The sequence below is a fragment of the Ambystoma mexicanum genome, chromosome 5q, assembly GCF_040938575.1.
Source record: "Ambystoma mexicanum isolate Mex_15411 chromosome 5q, UKY_AmexF1_1, whole genome shotgun sequence".
NCBI lineage: Eukaryota > Metazoa > Chordata > Amphibia > Caudata > Ambystomatidae > Ambystoma > Ambystoma mexicanum.
Window position 1 is genome coordinate 1,374,048,639 of NC_090933.1, and position 24,800 is coordinate 1,374,073,438.

Here is a 24,800-nt window from a genome sequence, read left to right on the forward strand (position 1 = left end):
ATAGAATGGATGTACCTCGGTGTACGGTGCGTGTATTTCAGTATCTAATGCTTGAATCTCCATATATGATATCTACATCTCAGTATAGAATGGATGTACCTCAGTGAACGGTGCGTGTATTTCAGTATCTAATGCATGAATCTCCATATATGATATATACATCTCAGTATAGAATGGATGTACCTAGGTGTACGGTGCGTGTATTTCAGTATCTAATGCTTGAATCTCAATATACGATATATATGCATCTCAGTATAGAATGGATGTACCTCGGTGTACATTGCGTTAATTTCAGTAGCTAATGCATGAATCGCCATATATGATATATACATCTCAGTATAGAATGGATGTACCTCAGTGTACGGTGCGTGTATTTCAGTATCTAATGCATGAATCTCCATATATGATATATACATCTCAGTATAGAATGGATGTACCTCAGTGTACGTGCGTGTATTTCAGTATCTAATGCATGAATCTCAATATATGATATATACATCTCAGTATAGAATGGATGTATCTCAGTGTACTGTGCGTATATTACAGTAGCTAATGCATGAGTCTCAATATATGATATATACATCTCAGTATAGAATGGATGTACGTAGGTGTACAGTGCCTGTATTTCAGTATCTAATGCATGAATCTCAATATATGATGTATGCATCTCAGTATAGAATGGATGTACCTCAGTGTACGGTGCGTGTATATCAGTATCTAATGCATGAATCTCAATATATGATATATACATCTCAGTATAGAATGGATGTACCTCAGTGTACGGTGCGTGTATTTCAGTATCTAATGCATGAATCTCAATATATGATATATACATCTCAGTATAGAATCGATGTACCTCGGTGTACGGTGCGTGTATTTCAGTATCTAATGCATGAATCTCAATATATGATATATACATCTCAGTATAGAATGGATGTACCTCAGTGTACAGTGCATGTATTTCAGTATCTAATGCATGAATCTCAATATATGATATATACATCTCAGTATAGAATGGATGTATCTCAGTGTACTGTGCGTATATTTCAGTAGCTAATGCATGAGTCTCAATATATGATATATACATCTCAGTATAGAATGGATGTACGTAGGTGTACAGTGCCTGTATTTCAGTATCTAATGCATGAATCTCAATATATGATGTATACATCTTAGTATAGAATGGATGTACCTCGGTGTACGGTGCATGTATTTCAGTATCTAATGCATGAATCTCCATATATGATATATACATCTCAGTATAGAATGGATGTACCTCAGTGTACGGTGCGTGTATTTCAGTATCTAATGCATGAATCTCAATATATGATATATACATCTCAGTATAGAATGGATGTACCTCAGTGTACGGTGCGTATATTTCAGTATCTAATGCATGAATCTCCATATATGATATATACATTTCAGTATAGAATGGATGTACCTCAGTGTACGGTGCGTGTATTTCAGTACCTAATGCATGAATCTCCATATATGATATATACATCTCAGTATAGAATGGATGTACCTCAGTGTACGGTGCGTGTATTTCAGTATCTAATGCATGAATCTCCATATATGATATATACATCTCAGTATAGAATGGATGTACCTCAGTGTACGGTGCGTGTATTTCAGTATCTAATGCATGAATCTCCATATATGATATATACATCTCAGTATAGAATGGATGTACCTCAGTGTACAGTGTGTGTATTTCAGTATCTAATGCTTGAATCTCAATATATGATATATACATCTCAGTATAGAATGGATGTACCTCATTGTACGGTGCGTGTATTTCAGTATCTAATGCATGAATCTCCATATATGATATATACATCTCAGTATAGAATGGATGTACCTCGGTGTAAGGTGCGTGTATTTCAGTATATCATGCATGAATCTCAATATATGATATATACTTCTCAGTATAGAATGGATGTACCTCGGTGTACCGTGCGTGTATTTCAGTATCTAATGCATGAATCTCCATATATGATATATACATCTGAGTATAGAATGGATGTACCTCAGTGTACGGTGCATGTATTTCAGTATCTAATGCATGAATCTCCATATATGATATATACATCTCAGTATAGAATGGATGTATCTCAGTGTACTGTGCGTATATTTCAGTAGCTAATGCATGAATCTCAATATATGATATATACATCTCAGTATAGAATGGATGTACCTCAGTGTACGGTGCGTGTATTTCAGTATCTGATGCGTGAATCTCAATATATGATATATACATCTCAGTATAGAATGGATGTACCTCAGTGTACGGTGCGTGTATTTCAGTATCTGATGCGTGAATCTCAATATATGATATATACATCTCAGTATAGAATGGATGTACCTCAGTGTACGGTGCGTGTATTTCAGTATCTAATGCATGAATCTCCATATATGACATATACATCTCAGTATAGAATGGATGTACCTCAGTGTACGGTGCGTGTATTTCAGTATCTAATGCATGAATCTCAATATATGATATATACATCTCAGTATAGAATGGATGTATCTCAGTGTACTGTGCATATATTTCAGTAGCTAATGCATGAGTCTCAATATATGATATATACATCTCAGTATAGAATGGATGTACGTAGGTGTACAGTGCCTGTATTTCAGTATCTATTGCATGATTCTCAATATATGATATATACATCTCAGTATAGAATGGATGTACTTCGGTGTACGGTGCGTGTATTTCAGTATCTAATGCATGAATCTCCATGTATGATATATACATCTCAGTATAGAATGGATGTACCTCGGTGTACGGTGCGTGTATTTCAGTATCTAATGCATGAATCTCAATGTATGATATATACATCTCAGTATAGAATGCATGTACCTTGGTGTACGGTGCGTGTATTTCAGTATATAATGCATGAATCTTATATATGATATATACATCTCAGTATAGAATGGATGTACCTCAGTGTACGGTGCGTGTATTTCAGTATCTAATGCATGAATCTCAATATATGATATATACATCTCAGTATAGAATGGATGTATCTCAGTGTACTGTGCGTATATTACAGTAGCTAATGCATGAGTCTCCATGTATGATATATACATCTCAGTATAGAATGGATGTACCTCGGTGTAAGGTGCGTGTATTTCAGTATATCATGCATGAATCTCAATATATGATATATACTTCTCAGTATAGAATGGATGTACCTCGGTGTACCGTGCGTGTATTTCAGTATCTAATGCATGAATCTCCATATATGATATATACATCTGAGTATAGAATGGATGTACCTCAGTGTACGGTGCGTGTATTTCAGTATCTAATGCATGAATCTCCATATATGATATATACATCTCAGTATAGAATGGATGTACCTCAGTGTACGGTGCGTGTATTTCAGTATCTAATGCATGAATCTCCATATATGATATATACATCTCAGTATAGAATGGATGTACCTCAGTGTACAGTGTGTGTATTTCAGTATCTAATGCTTGAATCTCAATATATGATATATACATCTCAGTATAGAATGGATGTACCTCATTGTACGGTGCGTGTATTTCAGTATCTAATGCATGAATCTCCATATATGATATATACATCTCAGTATAGAATGGATGTACCTCAGTGTACGGTGCGTGTATTTCAGTATCTAATGCTTGAATCTCAATATATGATATATACATCTCAGTATAGAATGGATGTACCTAGGTGTACGGTGCGTGTATTTCAGTATCTAATGCATGAATCTCCATATATGATATATACATCTCAGTATAGAATGGATGTACCTCAGTGTACGGTGCGTGTATTTCAGTATCTAATGCATGAATCTCCATATATGATATATACATCTCAGTATAGAATGGTTGTACCTCAGTGTACGGTGCGTGTATTTCAGTATCTAATGCATGAATCTCCATATATGATATATACATCTCAGTATAGAATGGATGTACCTCAGTGTACGGTGCGTGTATTTCAGTATCTAATGCATGAATCTCCATATATGATATATACATTTCAGTATAGAATGGATGTACCTCAGTGTACGGTGCGTGTATTTCAGTATCTAATGCTTGAATCTCAATATATGATATATACATCTCAGTATAGAATGGATGTACCTCAGTGTACGGTGCCTGTATTTCAGTATCTAATGCATGAATCTCCATATAAGATATATACATCTCAGTATAGAATGGATGTACCTCAGTGTACGGTGCGTGTATTTTAGTATCTAATGCATGAATCTCCATATATGATATCTACATCTCAGTATAGAATGGATGTACCTCAGTGAACGGTGCGTGTATTTCAGTATCTAATGCATGAATCTCCATATATGATATATACATCTCAGTATAGAATGGATGTACCTAGGTGTACGGTGCGTGTATTTCAGTATCTAATGCTTGAATCTCAATATACGATATATATGCATCTCAGTATAGAATGGATGTACCTCGGTGTACGGTGCGTGTATTTCAGTATCTAATGCTTGAATCTCAATATATGATATATACATCTCAGTATAGAATGGATGTACCTCGGTGTACATTGCGTGTATTTCAGTAGCTAATGCATGAATCGCCATATATGATATATACATCTCAGTATAGAATGGATGTACCTCAGTGTACGGTGCGTGTATTTCAGTATCTAATGCATGAATCTCCATATATGATATATACATCTCAGTATAGAATGGATGTACCTCAGTGTACGTGCGTGTATTTCAGTATCTAATGCATGAATCTCAATATATGATATATACATCTCAGTATAGAATGGATGTATCTCAGTGTACTGTGCGTATATTTCAGTAGCTAATGCATGAGTCTCAATATATGATATATACATCTCAGTATAGAATGGATGTACGTAGGTGTACAGTGCCTGTATTTCAGTATCTAATGCATGAATCTCAATATATGATGTATACATCTCAGTATAGAATGGATGTACCTCAGTGTACAGTGCGTGTATTTCAGTATCTAATGCATGAATCTTCATATATGATATATACATCTCAGTATAGAATGGATGTACCTCAGTGTACGGTGCGTGTATTTCAGTATCTAATGCATGAATCTCCATGTATGATATATACATCTCAGTATAGAATGGATGTACCTCAGTGTACAGTGCGTGTATTTCAGTATCTAATGCTTGAATCTCAATATATGATATATACATCTCAGTATAGAATGGATGTACCTCATTGTACGGTGCGTGTATTTCAGTATCTAATGCATGAATCTACATATATGATATATACATCTGAGTATAGAATGGATGTACCTCAGTGTACGGTGCATGTATTTCAGTATCTAATTCATGAATCTCCATATATGATATATACATCTCAGTATAGAATGGATGTATATCAGTGAACTGTGCGTATATTTCAGTAGCTAATGCATGAATCTCAATATATGATATATACATTTCAGTATAGAATGGATGTACGTCAGTGTACGGTGCGTGTATTTCAGTATCTGATGCGTGAATCTCAATATATGATATATTCATCTCAGTATAGAATGGATGTACCTCAGTGTACGGTGCGTGTATTTCAGTATCTAATGCATGAATCTCCATATATGACATATACATCTCAGTATAGAATGGATGTACCTCAGTGTACGGTGCGTGTATTTCAGTATCTAATGCATGAATCTCAATATATGATATATACATCTCAGTATAGAATGGATGTATCTCAGTGTACTGTGCATATATTTCAGTAGCTAATGCATGAGTCTCAATATATGATATATACATCTCAGTATAGAATGGATGTACGTAGGTGTACAGTGCCTGTATTTCAGTATCTAATGCATGATTCTCAATATATGATATATACATCTCAGTATAGAATGGATGTACCTCAGTGTACGGTGCGTGTATTTCAGTATCTAATGCATGAATCTCCATGTATGATATATACATCTCAGTATAGAATGGATGTACCTCGGTGTACGGTGCGTGTATTTCAGTATCTAATGCATGAATCTCAATATATGATATATACATCTCAGTATAGAATGGATGTACCTCAGTGTACGGTGCGTGTATTTCAGTATCTAATGCATGAATCTCCATATATGATATATACATCTCAGTATAGAATGGATGTACCTCGGTGTACGGTGCGTGTATTTCAGTATATAATGCATGAATCTTATATATGATATATAAATCTCAGTATAGAATGGATGTACCTCGGTGTACGGTGCGTGTATTTCAGTATCTAATGCATGAATCTCCATATATGATATATACATCTCAGTATAGAATGGATGTACCTCAGTGTACGGTGCGTGTATTTCAGTATCTAATGCATGAATCTCCATATATGATATATACATCTCAGTATAGAATGGATGTACCTCAGTGTACGGTGCGTGTATTTCAGTATCTAATGCATGAATCTCCATATATGATATATACATCTCAGTATAGAATGGATGTACCTCAGTGTACGGTGTGTGTATTTCAGTATCTAATGCATGAATCTCCATATATGATATATACATCTCAGTATAGAATGGATGTACCTCAGTGTACGGTGCGTGTATTTCAGTATCTAATGCATGAATCTCCATATATGATATATACATCTCAGTATAGAATGGATGTACCTCAGTGTACAGTGCGTGTATTTCAGTATCTAATGCTTGAATCTCAATATATGATATATACATCTCAGTATAGAATGGATGTACCTCAGTGTACGGTGCCTGTATTTCAGTATCTAATGCATGAATCTCCATATATGATATATACATCTCAGTATAGAATGGATGTACCTAGGTGTACGGTGCGTGTATTTCAGTATCTAATGCTTGAATCTCAATATATGATATATATGCATCTCAGTATAGAATGGATGTACCTCGGTGTACGGTGCGTGTATTTCAGTATCTAATGCTTGAATCTCAATATATGATATATACATCTCAGTATAGAATGGATGTACCTCGGTGTACATTGCGTGTATTTCAGTAGCTAATGCATGAATCGCCATATATGATATATACATCTCAGTATAGAATGGAAGTACCTCAGTGTACGGTGCATGTATTTCAGTATCTAATGCATGAATCTCAATATATGATATATACATCTCAGTATAGAATGGATGTACCTCAGTGTACGGTGCGTGTATTTCAGTATCTAATGCATGAATCTCAATATATGATATATACATCTCAGTATAGAACGGATGTACCTAGATGTACAGTGCGTGTATTTCAGTATCTAATGCATGAATCTCAATATATGATATATACATCTCAGTATAGAATGGATGTACCTCAGTGTACGGTGCGTGTATTTCAGTATCTAATGCATGAATCTCCATATATGATATATACATCTCAGTATAGAATGGATGTACCTCAGTGTACGGTGCGTGTATTTCAGTATCTAATGCATGAATCTCCATATATGATATATACATCTCAGTATAGAATGGATGTACCTCAGTGTACAGTGCATGCATTTCAGTATCTAATGCATGAATCTCAATATATGATATATACTTCTCAGTATAGAATGGATGTACATCGGTGTACGGTGCGTGTATTTCAGTATCTAATGCATGAATCTCCATATGTGATATATACATCTCAGTATAGAATGGATGTACCTCAGTGTACGGTGCGGGTATTTCAGTATCTAATGCATGAATCTCCATATATGATATATACATCTCAGTATAGAATGGATGTACCTCAGTGTACAGTGCGTGTATTTCAGTATCTAATGCATGAATCTCAACATATGATATATACATCTCAGTATAGAATGGATGTACCTCAGTGTACAGTGCGTGTATTTCAGTATCTAATGCATGAATCTCAACATATGATATATACATCTCAGTATAGAATGGATGTACCTCAGTGTACGCTGCGTGCATTTCAGTATCTAATGCATGAATCTCAATATATGATATATACATCTCAGTATAGAATGGATGTACCTCAGTGTACGGTGCGTGTATTTCAGTATCTAATGCATGAATCTCAACATATGATATATACATCTCAGTATAGAATGGATGTACCTCAGTGTACGCTGCGTGTATTTCAGTATCTAATGCATGAATCTCAATATATGATATATACATCTCAGTATAGAATGGATGTACCACGGTGTACGGTGCGTGTATTTCAGTATCTAATGCATGAATCTCAATATATGATATATACATCTCAGTATAGAATGGATGTACCTCAGTGTACAGTGCGTGTATTTCAGTATCTAATGCATGAATCTCCATATATGATATATACATCTCAGTATAGAATGGATGTACCTCAGTGTACGGTGCGTGTATTTCAGTATCTAATGCATGAATCTCCATGTATGATATATACATCTCAGTATAGAATGGATGTACCTCAGTGTACAGTGCGTGTATTTCAGTATCTAATGCTTGAATCTCAATATATGATATATACATCTCAGTATAGAATGGATGTACCTCATTGTACGGTGCGTGTATTTCAGTATCTAATGCATGAATCTACATATATGATATATACATCTGAGTATAGAATGGATGTACCTCAGTGTACGGTGCATGTATTTCAGTATCTAATTCATGAATTTCCATATATGATATATACATCTCAGTATAGAATGGATGTATATCAGTGAACTGTGCGTATATTTCAGTAGCTAATGCATGAATCTCAATATATGATATATACATTTCAGTATAGAATGGATGTACGTCAGTGTACGGTGCGTGTATTTCAGTATCTGATGCGTGAATCTCAATATATGATATATTCATCTCAGTATAGAATGGATGTACCTCAGTGTACGGTGCGTGTATTTCAGTATCTAATGCATGAATCTCCATATATGACATATACATCTCAGTATAGAATGGATGTACCTCAGTGTACGGTGCGTGTATTTCAGTATCTAATGCATGAATCTCAATATATGACATATACATCTCAGTATAGAATGGATGTATCTCAGTGTACTGTGCATATATTTCAGTAGCTAATGCATGAGTCTCAATATATGATATATACATCTCAGTATAGAATGGATGTACGTAGGTGTACAGTGCCTGTATTTCAGTATCTAATGCATGATTCTCAATATATGATATATACATCTCAGTATAGAATGGATGTACCTCAGTGTACGGTGCGTGTATTTCAGTATCTAATGCATGAATCTCCATGTATGATATATACATCTCAGTATAGAATGCATGTACCTTGGTGTACGGTGCGTGTATTTCAGTATATAATGCATGAATCTTATATATGATATATACATCTCAGTATAGAATGGATGTACCTCAGTGTACGGTGCGTGTATTTCAGTATCTAATGCATGAATCTCAATATATGATATATACATCTCAGTATACAATGGATGTATCTCAGTGTACTGTGCGTATATTACAGTAGCTAATGCATGAGTCTCCATGTATGATATATACATCTCAGTATAGAATGGATGTACCTCGGTGTAAGGTGCGTGTATTTCAGTATATCATGCATGAATCTCAATATATGATATATACTTCTCAGTATAGAATGGATGTACCTCGGTGTACCGTGCGTGTATTTCAGTATCTAATGCATGAATCTCCATATATGATATATACATCTGAGTATAGAATGGATGTACCTCAGTGTACGGTGCGTGTATTTCAGTATCTAATGCATGAATCTCCATATATGATATATACATCTCAGTATAGAATGGATGTACCTCAGTGTACGGTGCGTGTATTTCAGTATCTAATGCATGAATCTCCAGATATGATATATACATCTCAGTATAGAATGGATGTACCTCAGTGTACAGTGTGTGTATTTCAGTATCTAATGCTTGAATCTCAATATATGATATATACATCTCAGTATAGAATGGATGTACCTCATTGTACGGTGCGTGTATTTCAGTATCTAATGCATGAATCTCCATATATGATATATACATCTCAGTATAGAATGGATGTACCTCAGTGTACGGTGCGTGTATTTCAGTATCTAATGCTTGAATCTCAATATATGATATATACATCTCAGTATAGAATGGATGTACCTAGGTGTACGGTGCATGTATTTCAGTATCTAATGCATGAATCTCCATATATGATATATACATCTCAGTATAGAATGGATGTACCTCAGTGTACGGTGCGTGTATTTCAGTATCTAATGCATGAATCTCCATATATGATATATACATCTCAGTATAGAATGGTTGTACCTCAGTGTACGGTGCGTGTATTTCAGTATCTAATGCATGAATCTCCATATATGATATATACATCTCAGTATAGAATGGATGTACCTCAGTGTACGGTGCGTGTATTTCAGTATCTAATGCATGAATCTCCATATATGATATATACATTTCAGTATAGAATGGATGTACCTCAGTGTACGGTGCGTGTATTTCAGTATCTAATGCTTGAATCTCAATATATGATATATACATCTCAGTATAGAATGGATGTACCTCAGTGTACGGTGCCTGTATTTCAGTATCTAATGCATGAATCTCCATATAAGATATATACATCTCAGTATAGAATGGATGTACCTCAGTGTACGGTGCGTGTATTTTAGTATCTAATGCATGAATCTCCATATATGATATCTACATCTCAGTATAGAATGGATGTACCTCAGTGAACGGTGCGTGTATTTCAGTATCTAATGCATGAATCTCCATATATGATATATACATCTCAGTATAGAATGGATGTACCTAGGTGTACGGTGCGTGTATTTCAGTATCTAATGCTTGAATCTCAATATACGATATATATGCATCTCAGTATAGAATGGATGTACCTCGGTGTACGGTGCGTGTATTTCAGTATCTAATGCTTGAATCTCAATATATGATATATACATCTCAGTATAGAATGGATGTACCTCGGTGTACATTGCGTGTATTTCAGTAGCTAATGCATGAATCGCCATATATGATATATACATCTCAGTATAGAATGGATGTACCTCAGTGTACGGTGCGTGTATTTCAGTATCTAATGCATGAATCTCCATATATGATATATACATCTCAGTATAGAATGGATGTACCTCAGTGTACGTGCGTGTATTTCAGTATCTAATGCATGAATCTCAATATATGATATATACATCTCAGTATAGAATGGATGTATCTCAGTGTACTGTGCGTATATTTCAGTAGCTAATGCATGAGTCTCAATATATGATATATACATCTCAGTATAGAATGGATGTACGTAGGTGTACAGTGCCTGTATTTCAGTATCTAATGCATGAATCTCAATATATGATGTATACATCTCAGTATAGAATGGATGTACCTCAGTGTACGGTGCGTGTATATCAGTATCTAATGCATGAATCTCAATATATGATATATACATCTCAGTATAGAATGGATGTACCTCAGTGTACGGTGCGTGTATTTCAGTATCTAATTCATGAATCTCAATATATGATATATACATCTCAGTATAGAATCGATGTACCTCGGTGTACGGTGCGTGTATTTCAGTATCTAATGCATGAATCTCAATATATGATATATACATCTCAGTATAGAATGGATGTACCTCAGTGTACAGTGCGTGTATTTCAGTATCTAATGCATGAATCTCCATATATGATATATACATCTCAGTATAGAATGGATGTACCTCAGTGTACGGTGCGTGTATTTCAGTATCTAATGCATGAATCTCCATGTATGATATATACATCTCAGTATAGAATGGATGTACCTCAGTGTACAGTGCGTGTATTTCAGTATCTAATGCTTGAATCTCAATATATGATATATACATCTCAGTATAGAATGGATGTACCTCATTGTACGGTGCGTGTATTTCAGTATCTAATGCATGAATCTACATATATGATATATACATCTGAGTATAGAATGGATGTACCTCAGTGTACGGTGCATGTATTTCAGTATCTAATTCATGAATCTCCATATATGATATATACATCTCAGTATAGAATGGATGTATATCAGTGAACTGTGCGTATATTTCAGTAGCTAATGCATGAATCTCAATATATGATATATACATTTCAGTATAGAATGGATGTACGTTAGTGTACGGTGCGTGTATTTCAGTATCTGATGCGTGAATCTCAATATATGATATATTCATCTCAGTATAGAATGGATGTACCTCAGTGTACGGTGCGTGTATTTCAGTATCTAATGCATGAATCTCCATATATGACATATACATCTCAGTATAGAATGGATGTACCTCAGTGTACGGTGCGTGTATTTCAGTATCTAATGCATGAATCTCAATATATGATATATACATCTCAGTATAGAATGGATGTATCTCAGTGTACTGTGCATATATTTCAGTAGCTAATGCATGAGTCTCAATATATGATATATACATCTCAGTATAGAATGGATGTACGTAGGTGTACAGTGCCTGTATTTCAGTATCTAATGCATGATTCTCAATATATGATATATACATCTCAGTATAGAATGGATGTACCTCGGTGTACGGTGCGTGTATTTCAGTATCTAATGCATGAATCTCAATATATGATATATACATCTCAGTATAGAATGGATGTACCTCAGTGTACGGTGCGTGTATTTCAGTATCTAATGCATGAATCTCCATATATGATATATACATCTGAGTATAGAATGGATGTACCTCAGTGTACGGTGCGTGTATTTCAGTATCTAATGCATGAATCTCCATATATGATATATACATCTCAGTATAGAATGGATGTACCTCAGTGTACGGTGCGTGTATTTCAGTATCTAATGCATGAATCTCCATATATGATATATACATCTCAGTATAGAATGGATGTACCTCAGTGTACAGTGTGTGTATTTCAGTATCTAATGCTTGAATCTCAATATATGATATATACATCTCAGTATAGAATGGATGTACCTCATTGTACGGTGCGTGTATTTCAGTATCTAATGCATGAATCTCCATATATGATATATACATCTCAGTATAGAATGGATGTACCTCAGTGTACGGTGCGTGTATTTCAGTATCTAATGCTTGAATCTCAATATATGATATATACATCTCAGTATAGAATGGATGTACCTAGGTGTACGGTGCGTGTATTTCAGTATCTAATGCATGAATCTCCATATATGATATATACATCTCAGTATAGAATGGATGTACCTCAGTGTACGGTGCGTGTATTTCAGTATCTAATGCATGAATCTCCATATATGATATATACATCTCAGTATAGAATGGTTGTACCTCAGTGTACGGTGCGTGTATTTCAGTATCTAATGCATGAATCTCCATTTATGATATATACATCTCAGTATAGAATGGATGTACCTCAGTGTACGGTGCGTGTATTTCAGTATCTAATGCATGAATCTCCATATATGATATATACATTTCAGTATAGAATGGATGTACCTCAGTGTACGGTGCGTGTATTTCAGTATCTAATGCTTGAATCTCAATATATGATATATACATCTCAGTATAGAATGGATGTACCTCAGTGTACGGTGCCTGTATTTCAGTATCTAATGCATGAATCTCCATATAAGATATATACATCTCAGTATAGAATGGATGTACCTCAGTGTACGGTGCGTGTATTTTAGTATCTAATGCATGAATCTCCATATATGATATCTACATCTCAGTATAGAATGGATGTACCTCAGTGAACGGTGCGTGTATTTCAGTATCTAATGCATGAATCTCCATATATGATATATACATCTCAGTATAGAATGGATGTACCTAGGTGTACGGTGCGTGTATTTCAGTATCTAATGCTTGAATCTCAATATACGATATATATGCATCTCAGTATAGAATGGATGTACCTCGGTGTACGGTGCGTGTATTTCAGTATCTAATGCTTGAATCTCAATATATGATATATACATCTCAGTATAGAATGGATGTACCTCGGTGTACATTGCGTGTATTTCAGTAGCTAATGCATGAATCGCCATATATGATATATACATCTCAGTATAGAATGGATGTACCTCAGTGTACGGTGCGTGTATTTCAGTATCTAATGCATGAATCTCCATATATGATATATACATCTCAGTATAGAATGGATGTACCTCAGTGTACGTGCGTGTATTTCAGTATCTAATGCATGAATCTCAATATATGATATATACATCTCAGTATAGAATGGATGTATCTCAGTGTACTGTGCGTATATTTCAGTAGCTAATGCATGAGTCTCAATATATGATATATACATCTCAGTATAGAATGGATGTACGTAGGTGTACAGTGCCTGTATTTCAGTATCTAATGCATGAATCTCAATATATGATGTATACATCTCAGTATAGAATGGATGTACCTCAGTGTACGGTACGTGTATATCAGTATCTAATGCATGAATCTCAATATATGATATATACATCTCAGTATAGAATGGATGTACCTCAGTGTACGGTGTGTGTATTTCAGTATCTAATTCATGAATCTCAATATATGATATATACATCTCAGTATAGAATCGATGTACCTCGGTGTACGGTGCGTGTATTTCAGTATCTAATGCATGAATCTCAATATATGATATATACATCTCAGTATAGAATGGATGTACCTCAGTGTACAGTGCGTGTATTTCAGTATCTAATGCATGAATCTCCATATATGATATATACATCTCAGTATAGAATGGATGTACCTCAGTGTACGGTGCGTGTATTTCAGTATCTAACGCATGAATCTCCATGTATGATATATTCATCTCAGTATAGAATGGATGTACCTCAGTGTACAGTGCGTGTATTTCAGTATCTAATGCTTGAATCTCAATATATGATATATACATCTCAGTATAGAATGGATGTACCTCATTGTACGGTGCGTGTATTTCAGTATCTAATGCATGAATCTACATATATGATATATACATCTGAGTATAGAATGGATGTACCTCAGTGTTCGGTGCATGTATTTCAGTATCTAATTCATGAATCTCCATATATGATATATACATCTCAGTATAGAATGGATGTATATCAGTGAACTGTGCGTATATTTCAGTAGCTAATGCATGAATCTCAATATATGATATATACATTTCAGTATAGAATGGATGTACGTCAGTGTACGGTGCGTGTATTTCAGTATCTGATGCGTGAATCTCAATATATGATATATTCATCTCAGTATAGAATGGATGTACCTCAGTGTACGGTGCGTGTATTTCAGTATCTAATGCATGAATCTCCATATATGACATATACATCTCAGTATAGAATGGATGTACCTCAGTGTACGGTGCGTGTATTTCAGTATCTAATGCATGAATCTCAATATATGATATATACATCTCAGTATAGAATGGATCTATCTCAGTGTACTGTGCATATATTTCAGTAGCTAATGCATGAGTCTCAATATATGATATATACATCTCAGTATAGAATGGATGTACGTAGGTGTACAGTGCCTGTATTTCAGTATCTAATGCATGATTCTCAATATATGATATATACATCTCAGTATAGAATGGATGTACCTCAGTGTACGGTGCGTGTATTTCAGTATCTAATGCATGAATCTCCATGTATGATATATACATCTCAGTATAGAATGGATGTACCTCGGTGTACGGTGCGTGTATTTCAGTATCTAATGCATGAATCTCAATATATGATATATACATCTCAGTATAGAATGGATGTACCTCAGTGTACGGTGCGTGTATTTCAGTATCTAATGCATGAATCTCCATATATGATATATACATCTCAGTATAGAATGGATGTACCTCGGTGTACGGTGCATGTATTTCAGTATATAATGCATGAATCTTATATATGATATATAAATCTCAGTATAGAATGGATGTACCTCGGTGTACGGTGCGTGTATTTCAGTATCTAATGCATGAATCTCCATATATGATATATACATCTCAGTATAGAATGGATGTACCTCAGTGTACGGTGCGTGTATTTCAGTATCTAATGCATGAATCTCCATATATGATATATACATCTCAGTATAGAATGGATGTACCTCAGTTTACGGTGCGTGTATTTCAGTATCTAATGCATGAATCTCCATATATGATATATACATCTCAGTATAGAATGGATGTACCTCAGTGTACGGTGTGTGTATTTCAGTATCTAATGCATGAATCTCCATATATGATATATACATCTCAGTATAGAATGGATGTACCTCAGTGTACGGTGCGTGTATTTCAGTATCTAATGCATGAATCTCCATATATGATATATACATCTCAGTATAGAATGGATGTACCTCAGTGTACAGTGCGTGTATTTCAGTATCTAATGCTTGAATCTCAATATATGATATATACATCTCAGTATAGAATGGATGTACCTCAGTGTACGGTGCCTGTATTTCAGTATCTAATGCATGAATCTCCATATATGATATATACATCTCAGTATAGAATGGATGTACCTAGGTGTACGGTGCGTGTATTTCAGTATCTAATGCTTGAATCTCAATATATGATATATATGCATCTCAGTATAGAATGGATGTACCTCGGTGTACGGTGCGTGTATTTCAGTATCTAATGCTTGAATCTCAATATATGATATATACATCTCAGTATAGAATGGATGTACCTCGGTGTACATTGCGTGTATTTCAGTAGCTAATGCATGAATCGCCATATATGATATATACATCTCAGTATAGAATGGAAGTACCTCAGTGTACGGTGCATGTATTTCAGTATCTAATGCATGAATCTCAATATATGATATATACATCTCAGTATAGAATGGATGTACCTCAGTGTACGGTGCGTGTATTTCAGTATCTAATGCATGAATCTCAATATATGATATATACATCTCAGTATAGAACGGATGTACCTAGATGTACAGTGCGTGTATTTCAGTATCTAATGCATGAATCTCAATATATGATATATACATCTCAGTATAGAATGGATGTACCTCAGTGTACGGTGCGTGTATTTCAGTATCTAATGCATGAATCTCCATATATGATATATACATCTCAGTATAGAATGGATGTACCTCAGTGTACGGTGCGTGTATTTCAGTATCTAATGCATGAATCTCCATATATGATATATACATCTCAGTATAGAATGGATGTACCTCAGTGTACAGTGCATGCATTTCAGTATCTAATGCATGAATCTCAATATATGATATATACTTCTCAGTATAGAATGGATGTACATCGGTGTACGGTGCGTGTATTTCAGTATCTAATGCATGAATCTCCATATGTGATATATACATCTCAGTATAGAATGGATGTACCTCAGTGTACGGTGCGGGTATTTCAGTATCTAATGCATGAATCTCCATATATGATATATACATCTCAGTATAGAATGGATGTACCTCAGTGTACAGTGCGTGTATTTCAGTATCTAATGCATGAATCTCAACATATGATATATACATCTCAGTATAGAATGGATGTACCTCAGTGTACAGTGCGTGTATTTCAGTATCTAATGCATGAATCTCAACATATGATATATACATCTCAGTATAGAATGGATGTACCTCAGTGTACGCTGCGTGCATTTCAGTATCTAATGCATGAATCTCAATATATGATATATACATCTCAGTATAGAATGGATGTACCTCAGTGTACGGTGCGTGTATTTCAGTATCTAATGCATGAATCTCAACATATGATATATACATCTCAGTATAGAATGGATGTACCTCAGTGTACGCTGCGTGTATTTCAGTATCTAATGCATGAATCTCAATATATGATATATACATCTCAGTATAGAATGGATGTACCTCGGTGTACGGTGCGTGTATTTCAGTATCTAATGCATGAATCTCAATATATGATATATACATCTCAGTATAGAATGGATGTACCTCAGTGTACAGTGCGTGTATTTCAGTATCTAATGCATGAATCTCCATATATGATATATACATCTCAGTATAGAATGGATGTACCTCAGTGTACGGTGCGTGTATTTCAGTATCTAATGCATGAATCTCCATGTATGATATATACATCTCAGTATAGAATGGATGTACCTCAGTGTACAGTGCGTGTATTTCAGTATCTAATGCTTGAATCTCAATATATGATATATACATCTCAGTATAGAATGGATGTACCTCATTGTACGGTGCGTGTATTTCAGTATCTAATGCATGAATCTACATATATGATATATACATCTGAGTATAGAATGGATGTACCTCAGTGTACGGTGCATGTATTTCAGTATCTAATTCATGAATTTCCATATATGATATATACATCTCAGTATAGAATGGATGTATATCAGTGAACTGTGCGTATATTTCAGTAGCTAATGCATGAATCTCAATATATGATATATACATTTCAGTATAGAATGGATGTACGTCAGTGTACGGTGCGTGTATTTCAGTATCTGATGCGTGAATCTCAATATATGATATATTCATCTCAGTATAGAATGGATGTACCTCAGTGTACGGTGCGTGTATTTCAGTATCTAATGCATGAATCTCCATATATGACATATACATCTCAGTATAGAATGGATGTACCTCAGTGTACGGTGCGTGTATTTCAGTATCTAATGCATGAATCTCAATATATGACATATACATCTCAGTATAGAATGGATGTATCTCAGTGTACTGTGCATATATTTCAGTAGCTAATGCATGAGTCTCAATATATGATATATACATCTCAGTATAGAATGGATGTACGTAGGTGTACAGTGCCTGTATTTCAGTATCTAATGCATGATTCTCAATATATGATATATACATCTCAGTATAGAATGGATGTACCTCAGTGTACGGTGCGTGTATTTCAGTATCTAATGCATGAATCTCCATGTATGATATATACATCTCAGTATAGAATGGATGTACCTCGGTGTACGGTGCGTGTATTTCAGTATCTAATGCATGAATCTCAATATATGATATATACATCTCAGTATAGAATGGATGTACCTCAGTGTACGGTGCGTGTATTTCAGTATCTAATGCATGAATCTCCATATATGATATATACATCTCAGTATAGAATGGATGTACCTCGGTGTACGGTGCGTGTATTTCAGTATATAATGCATGAATCTTATATATGATATATACATCTCAGTATAGAATGGATGTACCTCGGTGTACGGTGCGTGTATTTCAGTATCTAATGCATGAATCTCCATATATGATATATACATCTCAGTATAGAATGGATGTACCTCAGTGTACGGTGCGTGTATTTCAGTATCTAATGCATGAATCTCCATATATGATATATACATCTCAGTATAGAATGGATGTACCTCAGTGTACGGTGCGTGTATTTCAGTATCTAATGCATGAATCTCCATATATGATATATACATCTCAGTATAGAATGGATGTACCTCAGTGTACGGTGCGTGTATTTCAGTATCTAATGCATGAATCTCCATATATGATATATACATCTCAGTATAGAATGGATGTACCTCAGTGTACGGTGCGTGTATTTCAGTATCTAATGCATGAATCTCCATATATGATATATACATCTCAGTATAGAATGGATGTACCTCAGTGTACGGTGCGTGTATTTCAGTATCTAATGCATGAATCTCCATATATGATATATACATCTCAGTATAGAATGGATGTACCTCAGTGTACAGTGCGTGTATTTCAGTATCTAATGCTTGAATCTCAATATATGATATATACATCTCAGTATAGAATGGATGTACCTCAGTGTACGGTGCCTGTATTTCAGTATCTAATGCATGAATCTCCATATATGATATATACATCTCAGTATAGAATGGATGTACCTAGGTGTACGGTGCGTGTATTTCAGTATCTAATGCTTGAATCTCAATATATGATATATATGCATCTCAGTATAGAATGGATGTACCTCGGTGTACGGTGCGTGTATTTCAGTATCTAATGCTTGAATCTCAATATATGATATATACATCTCAGTATAGAATGGATGTACCTCGGTGTACATTGCGTGTATTTCAGTAGCTAATGCATGAATCGCCATATATGATATATACATCTCAGTATAGAATGGAAGTACCTCAGTGTACGGTGCATGTATTTCAGTATCTAATGCATGAATCTCAATATATGATATATACATCTCAGTATAGAATGGATGTACCTCAGTGTACGGTGCGTGTATTTCAGTATCTAATGCATGAATCTCAATATATGATATATACATCTCAGTATAGAACGGATGTACCTAGATGTACAGTGCGTGTGTTTCAGTATCTAATGCATGAATCTCAATATATGATATATACATCTCAGTATAGAATGGATGTACCTCAGTGTACGGTGCGTGTATTTCAGTATCTAATGCATGAATCTCCATATATGATATATACATCTCAGTATAGAATGGATGTACCTCAGTGTACGGTGCGTGTATTTCAGTATCTAATGCATGAATCTCCATATATGATATATACATCTCAGTATAGAATGGATGTACCTCAGTGTACAGTGCATGCATTTCAGTATCTAATGCATGAATCTCAATATATGATATATACTTCTCAGTATAGAATGGATGTACATCGGTGTACGGTGCGTGTATTTCAGTATCTAATGCATGAATCTCCATATGTGATATATACATCTCAGTATAGAATGGATGTACCTCAGTGTACAGTGCGTGTATTTCAGTATCTAATGCATGAATCTCAACATATGATATATACATCTCAGTATAGAATGGATGTACCTCAGTGTACAGTGCGTGTATTTCAGTATCTAATGCATGAATCTCAACATATGATATATACATCTCAGTATAGAATGGATGTACCTCAGTGTACGCTGCGTGTATTTCAGTATCTAATGCATGAATCTCAATATATGATATATACATCTCAGTATAGAATGGATGTACCTCAGTGTACGGTGCGTGTATTTCAGTATCTAATGCATGAATCTCAACATATGATATATACATCTCAGTATAGAATGGATGTACCTCAGTGTACGCTGCGTGTATTTCAGTATCTAATGCATGAATCTCCATGTATGATATATACATCTCAGTATAGAATGGATGTACCTCAGTGTACGCTGCGTGTATTTCAGTATCTAATGCATGAATCTCAATATATGATATATACATCTCAGTATAGAATGGATGTACCTCGGTGTACGGTGCGTGTATTTCAGTATCTAATGCATGAATCTCAACATATGATATATACATCTCAGTATAGAATGGATGTACCTCAGTGTACGCTGCGTGTATTTCAGTATCTAATGCATGAATCTCCATATATGATATATACATCTCAGTATAGAATGGATTTAACTCAGTGTACGGTGCGTGTATTTCAGTATCTAATGCATGAATCTCCATATATGATATATACTTCTCAGTATAGATTGGATGTATCTCAGTGTACGGTGCGTGTATTTCAGTATCTAATGCATGAATATCCATATATGATATATACATATCAGTATAGAATTGATGTACCTCAGTGTACGGTGCGTGTATTTCAGTATATAATGCATGAATCTCAATATATGATATATACATCTCAGTATAGAATGGATGTACCTCAGTGTACGGTGCATGTATTTCAGTATCTAATGCATGAATCTCAACATATGATATATACATCTCAGTATAGAATGGATGTACCTCAGTGTACGGTGCGTGTATTTCAGTATCTAATGCATGAATCTCCATATGTGATATATACATCTCAGTATAGAATGGATGTACCTCAGTGTACGGTGCGTGTATTTCAGTATCTGATGCGTGAATCTCAATATATGATATATACATCTCAGTATAGAATGGATGTACCTCAGTGTACGGTGCGTGTATTTCAGTATCTAATGCATGAATCTCAACATATGATATATACATCTCAGTATAGAATGGATATCTCAGTATAGTGCGTGTATTTCAGTATCTAATGCATGAATCTCAGATATATTTATCTCAGTATAGAATGTATGCTTTTCGGCATTCAGGATATACATTTGAGAATCTTGAACTATGTCCGAAACGTTCCACATATGTATCACAATCAGTCATCTTCTGTACAGGAGTGACTCTCCTTATTAATGTGCAGTTCCACTTTGGTCATTTCACATGGTCAATATATTCATCACATAAAGGTGAACACACTGCATCACTTGTGCTATAGTGAAAAATAAATAGTATCTATGACTGTCAACACAGAACACAATAGAGTTTAAATGGATCAGATGGAAATGCGCTGGTTGATAGCAAGCAGGTGGCAGGCAGCAGGAAGCAAGCAGCAGGCAAGCAGGCAGCAGGCAGGCAACAAGTCAGCAGGCAGCAGGCAAGCAGGTGGTAGGCAGCAGGCAGCAGGCAAGCAGGCAGCAGGTAGGCAAGAAGGCAGCAGGCGGCAGGCAGCAGGCAAGCAGGCAGCAGGCTCTGAGCCGCAGCAGTGCTCTAAACAGTATCTACACATATGTTCTTATGTTTTATTTCATTAATGTGCAGCACTCCCTTCTTTGAATCAGGCAGCCTTGTGGTGGCCCTTAAGAAGGTGTGGGCCCTGGGCATGTGGCCCTTTATACCTCTTTGATCTCACGCATAGAGGTGAGTGATCCTTGCTCGTGCTCTGCGCAACAGCTATATGTGTTGCTTGGCCCATCCTGTTAAGTAATGCATGAGCAACAGTAGACTTGTGCATTAACATAGATCACCTCATCAAATGCTTTACCCACTGAGCTATCTTCTGAGACATCTGTGCACTCACCTATCATTTGTATGCATTAAAGGATGTTATGGTCCATGATCAATACATTACCTATTGATGTTGCAAAGGCTTTATAAGTTTCGTTAAGTGAATGGACACACTTTATTTGTGCAGGGTACACAGAAGACATGTGTTTAATGGTTGATTAAATAGGCCTTCAATTGTTACCAAAACCAGTTCACAATCAGACTAAGTGCACAGGAGATGCTTATTTAGATTGGCTCCTAAAATGGAGGACTTTCTTTGAGTGCACGGTCTTTTGAGGCTTGCTCAGCGCGCAGTCTATATCCGTTCTCTAAGCCATGGCTCGCCGCTACCATGACCAATGATCCCAGGTCAACACCTGGAAGGACATCCTGGGGTTCTAAAGCAAAGGGGCTGGTGGATGTGTGCATACATGGACTAGCCTTGGTGAGAAGATTCAAGAACCAGTTGCAATGACATTCATCACACATTAATGTGATAAGTGCTCTAATGTACTGTTATTATATGCTTTTTCAGGTCCTGCACTATATCAAGAACGTCCATTTTAAGAACACAGCCGGGCAAGAAATGTTTTTTGATGCCAATGGTGACTCCCCGGTGGCATTTGATATTTTAAACTGGCAACTTAATGCTGACGGCAGCAGCGGGTTTGTGAAAGTCGGGCGCTACGATGCTGCGGCTCCACAGGAAGAGATGCTTCTTATCAATGTCAGCAGAATACTGTGGGGTGAAGGCTCCACACAGGTGAGGAGAAGAATCATTCTGGAATCTGTGTGACTGAGATTCTGGAATCTGTGTGGCTGAGATTCTGGAATCTGTGTGACTGAGATTCTGGAATCTGAGTGGCTGCGATTCTGGAATCTGAGTGGCTGAGATTCTGGATTCTGTGTGGCTGAGATTCTGGAATCTGAGTGGCTGAGATTCTGGAATCTGTGTGGCTGAGATTCTAGAATCTGTGTGACTGAGATTCTGGAATCTGAGTGGCTGAGATTCTGGAATCTGTGTGGCTGAGATTCTGGAATCTGTGTGACTGAGATTCTGGAATCTGAGTGGCTGAGATTCTGGAATCTGTGTGGCTGAGATTCTGGAATCTGTGTGACTGAGATTCTGGAATCTGAGTGGCAGAGATTCTGGGATCTGTGTGGCTGAGATTCTGGAATCTGTGTGGCTGAGATTCTGGAATCTGTGTGATGCTGGTAATAAAAGGTAATTTAGACCTGCAATGTTGAGAACAGGTGATGATCAATGTTCTGAAGGACTCTATTGGCTACGTGCATCTTCTGTGCATTTATTGATCTTATTGATTGGGGCTTGAGACAGAATGAAGGGATCCTGCCAATGCCGGGCCATGTATCAATCGGTGACAGCATCTCAACCTCTGCTTTCATATACATTGTCTCAAGTGTCACGGATTGCATTGTGTTTCTCTGTGCCTTTCACTAAAAGTCAGCATGTGTCATCTTTTCCATCACATAGGTCAGGGGTCACAAGTGGCAGAATGATTCGTGGGCTCTCTCTAACGTCTCGGGTCCACTCAGTGGTCAGGCTTCTCAGTGGAATGTTACCCTTCCTGGGGGAATCCCTCAGAGACAGAGATTACTAATTGTACTTCAGGCGGTCATTACTACTGTACAGACCGTGTGCATCTTCTGAAGTGTACACAGACACATTAAGCATCAATGAAGTATTGTTTATTAGGCATGTAAATTGCCTAAAAGATGCAGCCTCATGGTGCACAATACAAAAAAACACTAATGAACACCTTTACAAGACTGGTGACTGCAGAGGCAGTGACACGACACAGAGGTCAAGCAGGGGAGTTGAATGAATAAAAACAACCTAACTCATACAAATATAATTTGGCTTTATAACGATATATTTAGAGACTACCCTTATATATCATTTGTCTGATTCAGTCTAGACCGGCCTATGACTCATATAGAGCCAAGTAGATCCCTCCCTCTTGGCCACCAATAGGCCAAGAACCAGGCCGGGGCACAGACACAATATGTATTTATTGAAGAATA

At 36.0% G+C, this 24,800-nt stretch overlaps 1 protein-coding gene across 1 annotated transcript in view; it reads left to right on the forward strand.

Moving 5' to 3' along the window:
* LOC138498435 (extracellular calcium-sensing receptor-like) overlaps positions 1-24,800 on the forward strand; it is a 239,954-nt gene that overhangs the window by 105,298 nt on the left and 109,856 nt on the right. Inside the window, exon 4 of the mRNA XM_069622190.1 lies at positions 23,290-23,517. Within this exon, the coding sequence (XP_069478291.1) occupies positions 23,290-23,517 (228 nt within the window). The remainder of the gene's footprint in view (positions 1-23,289; positions 23,518-24,800) is intronic.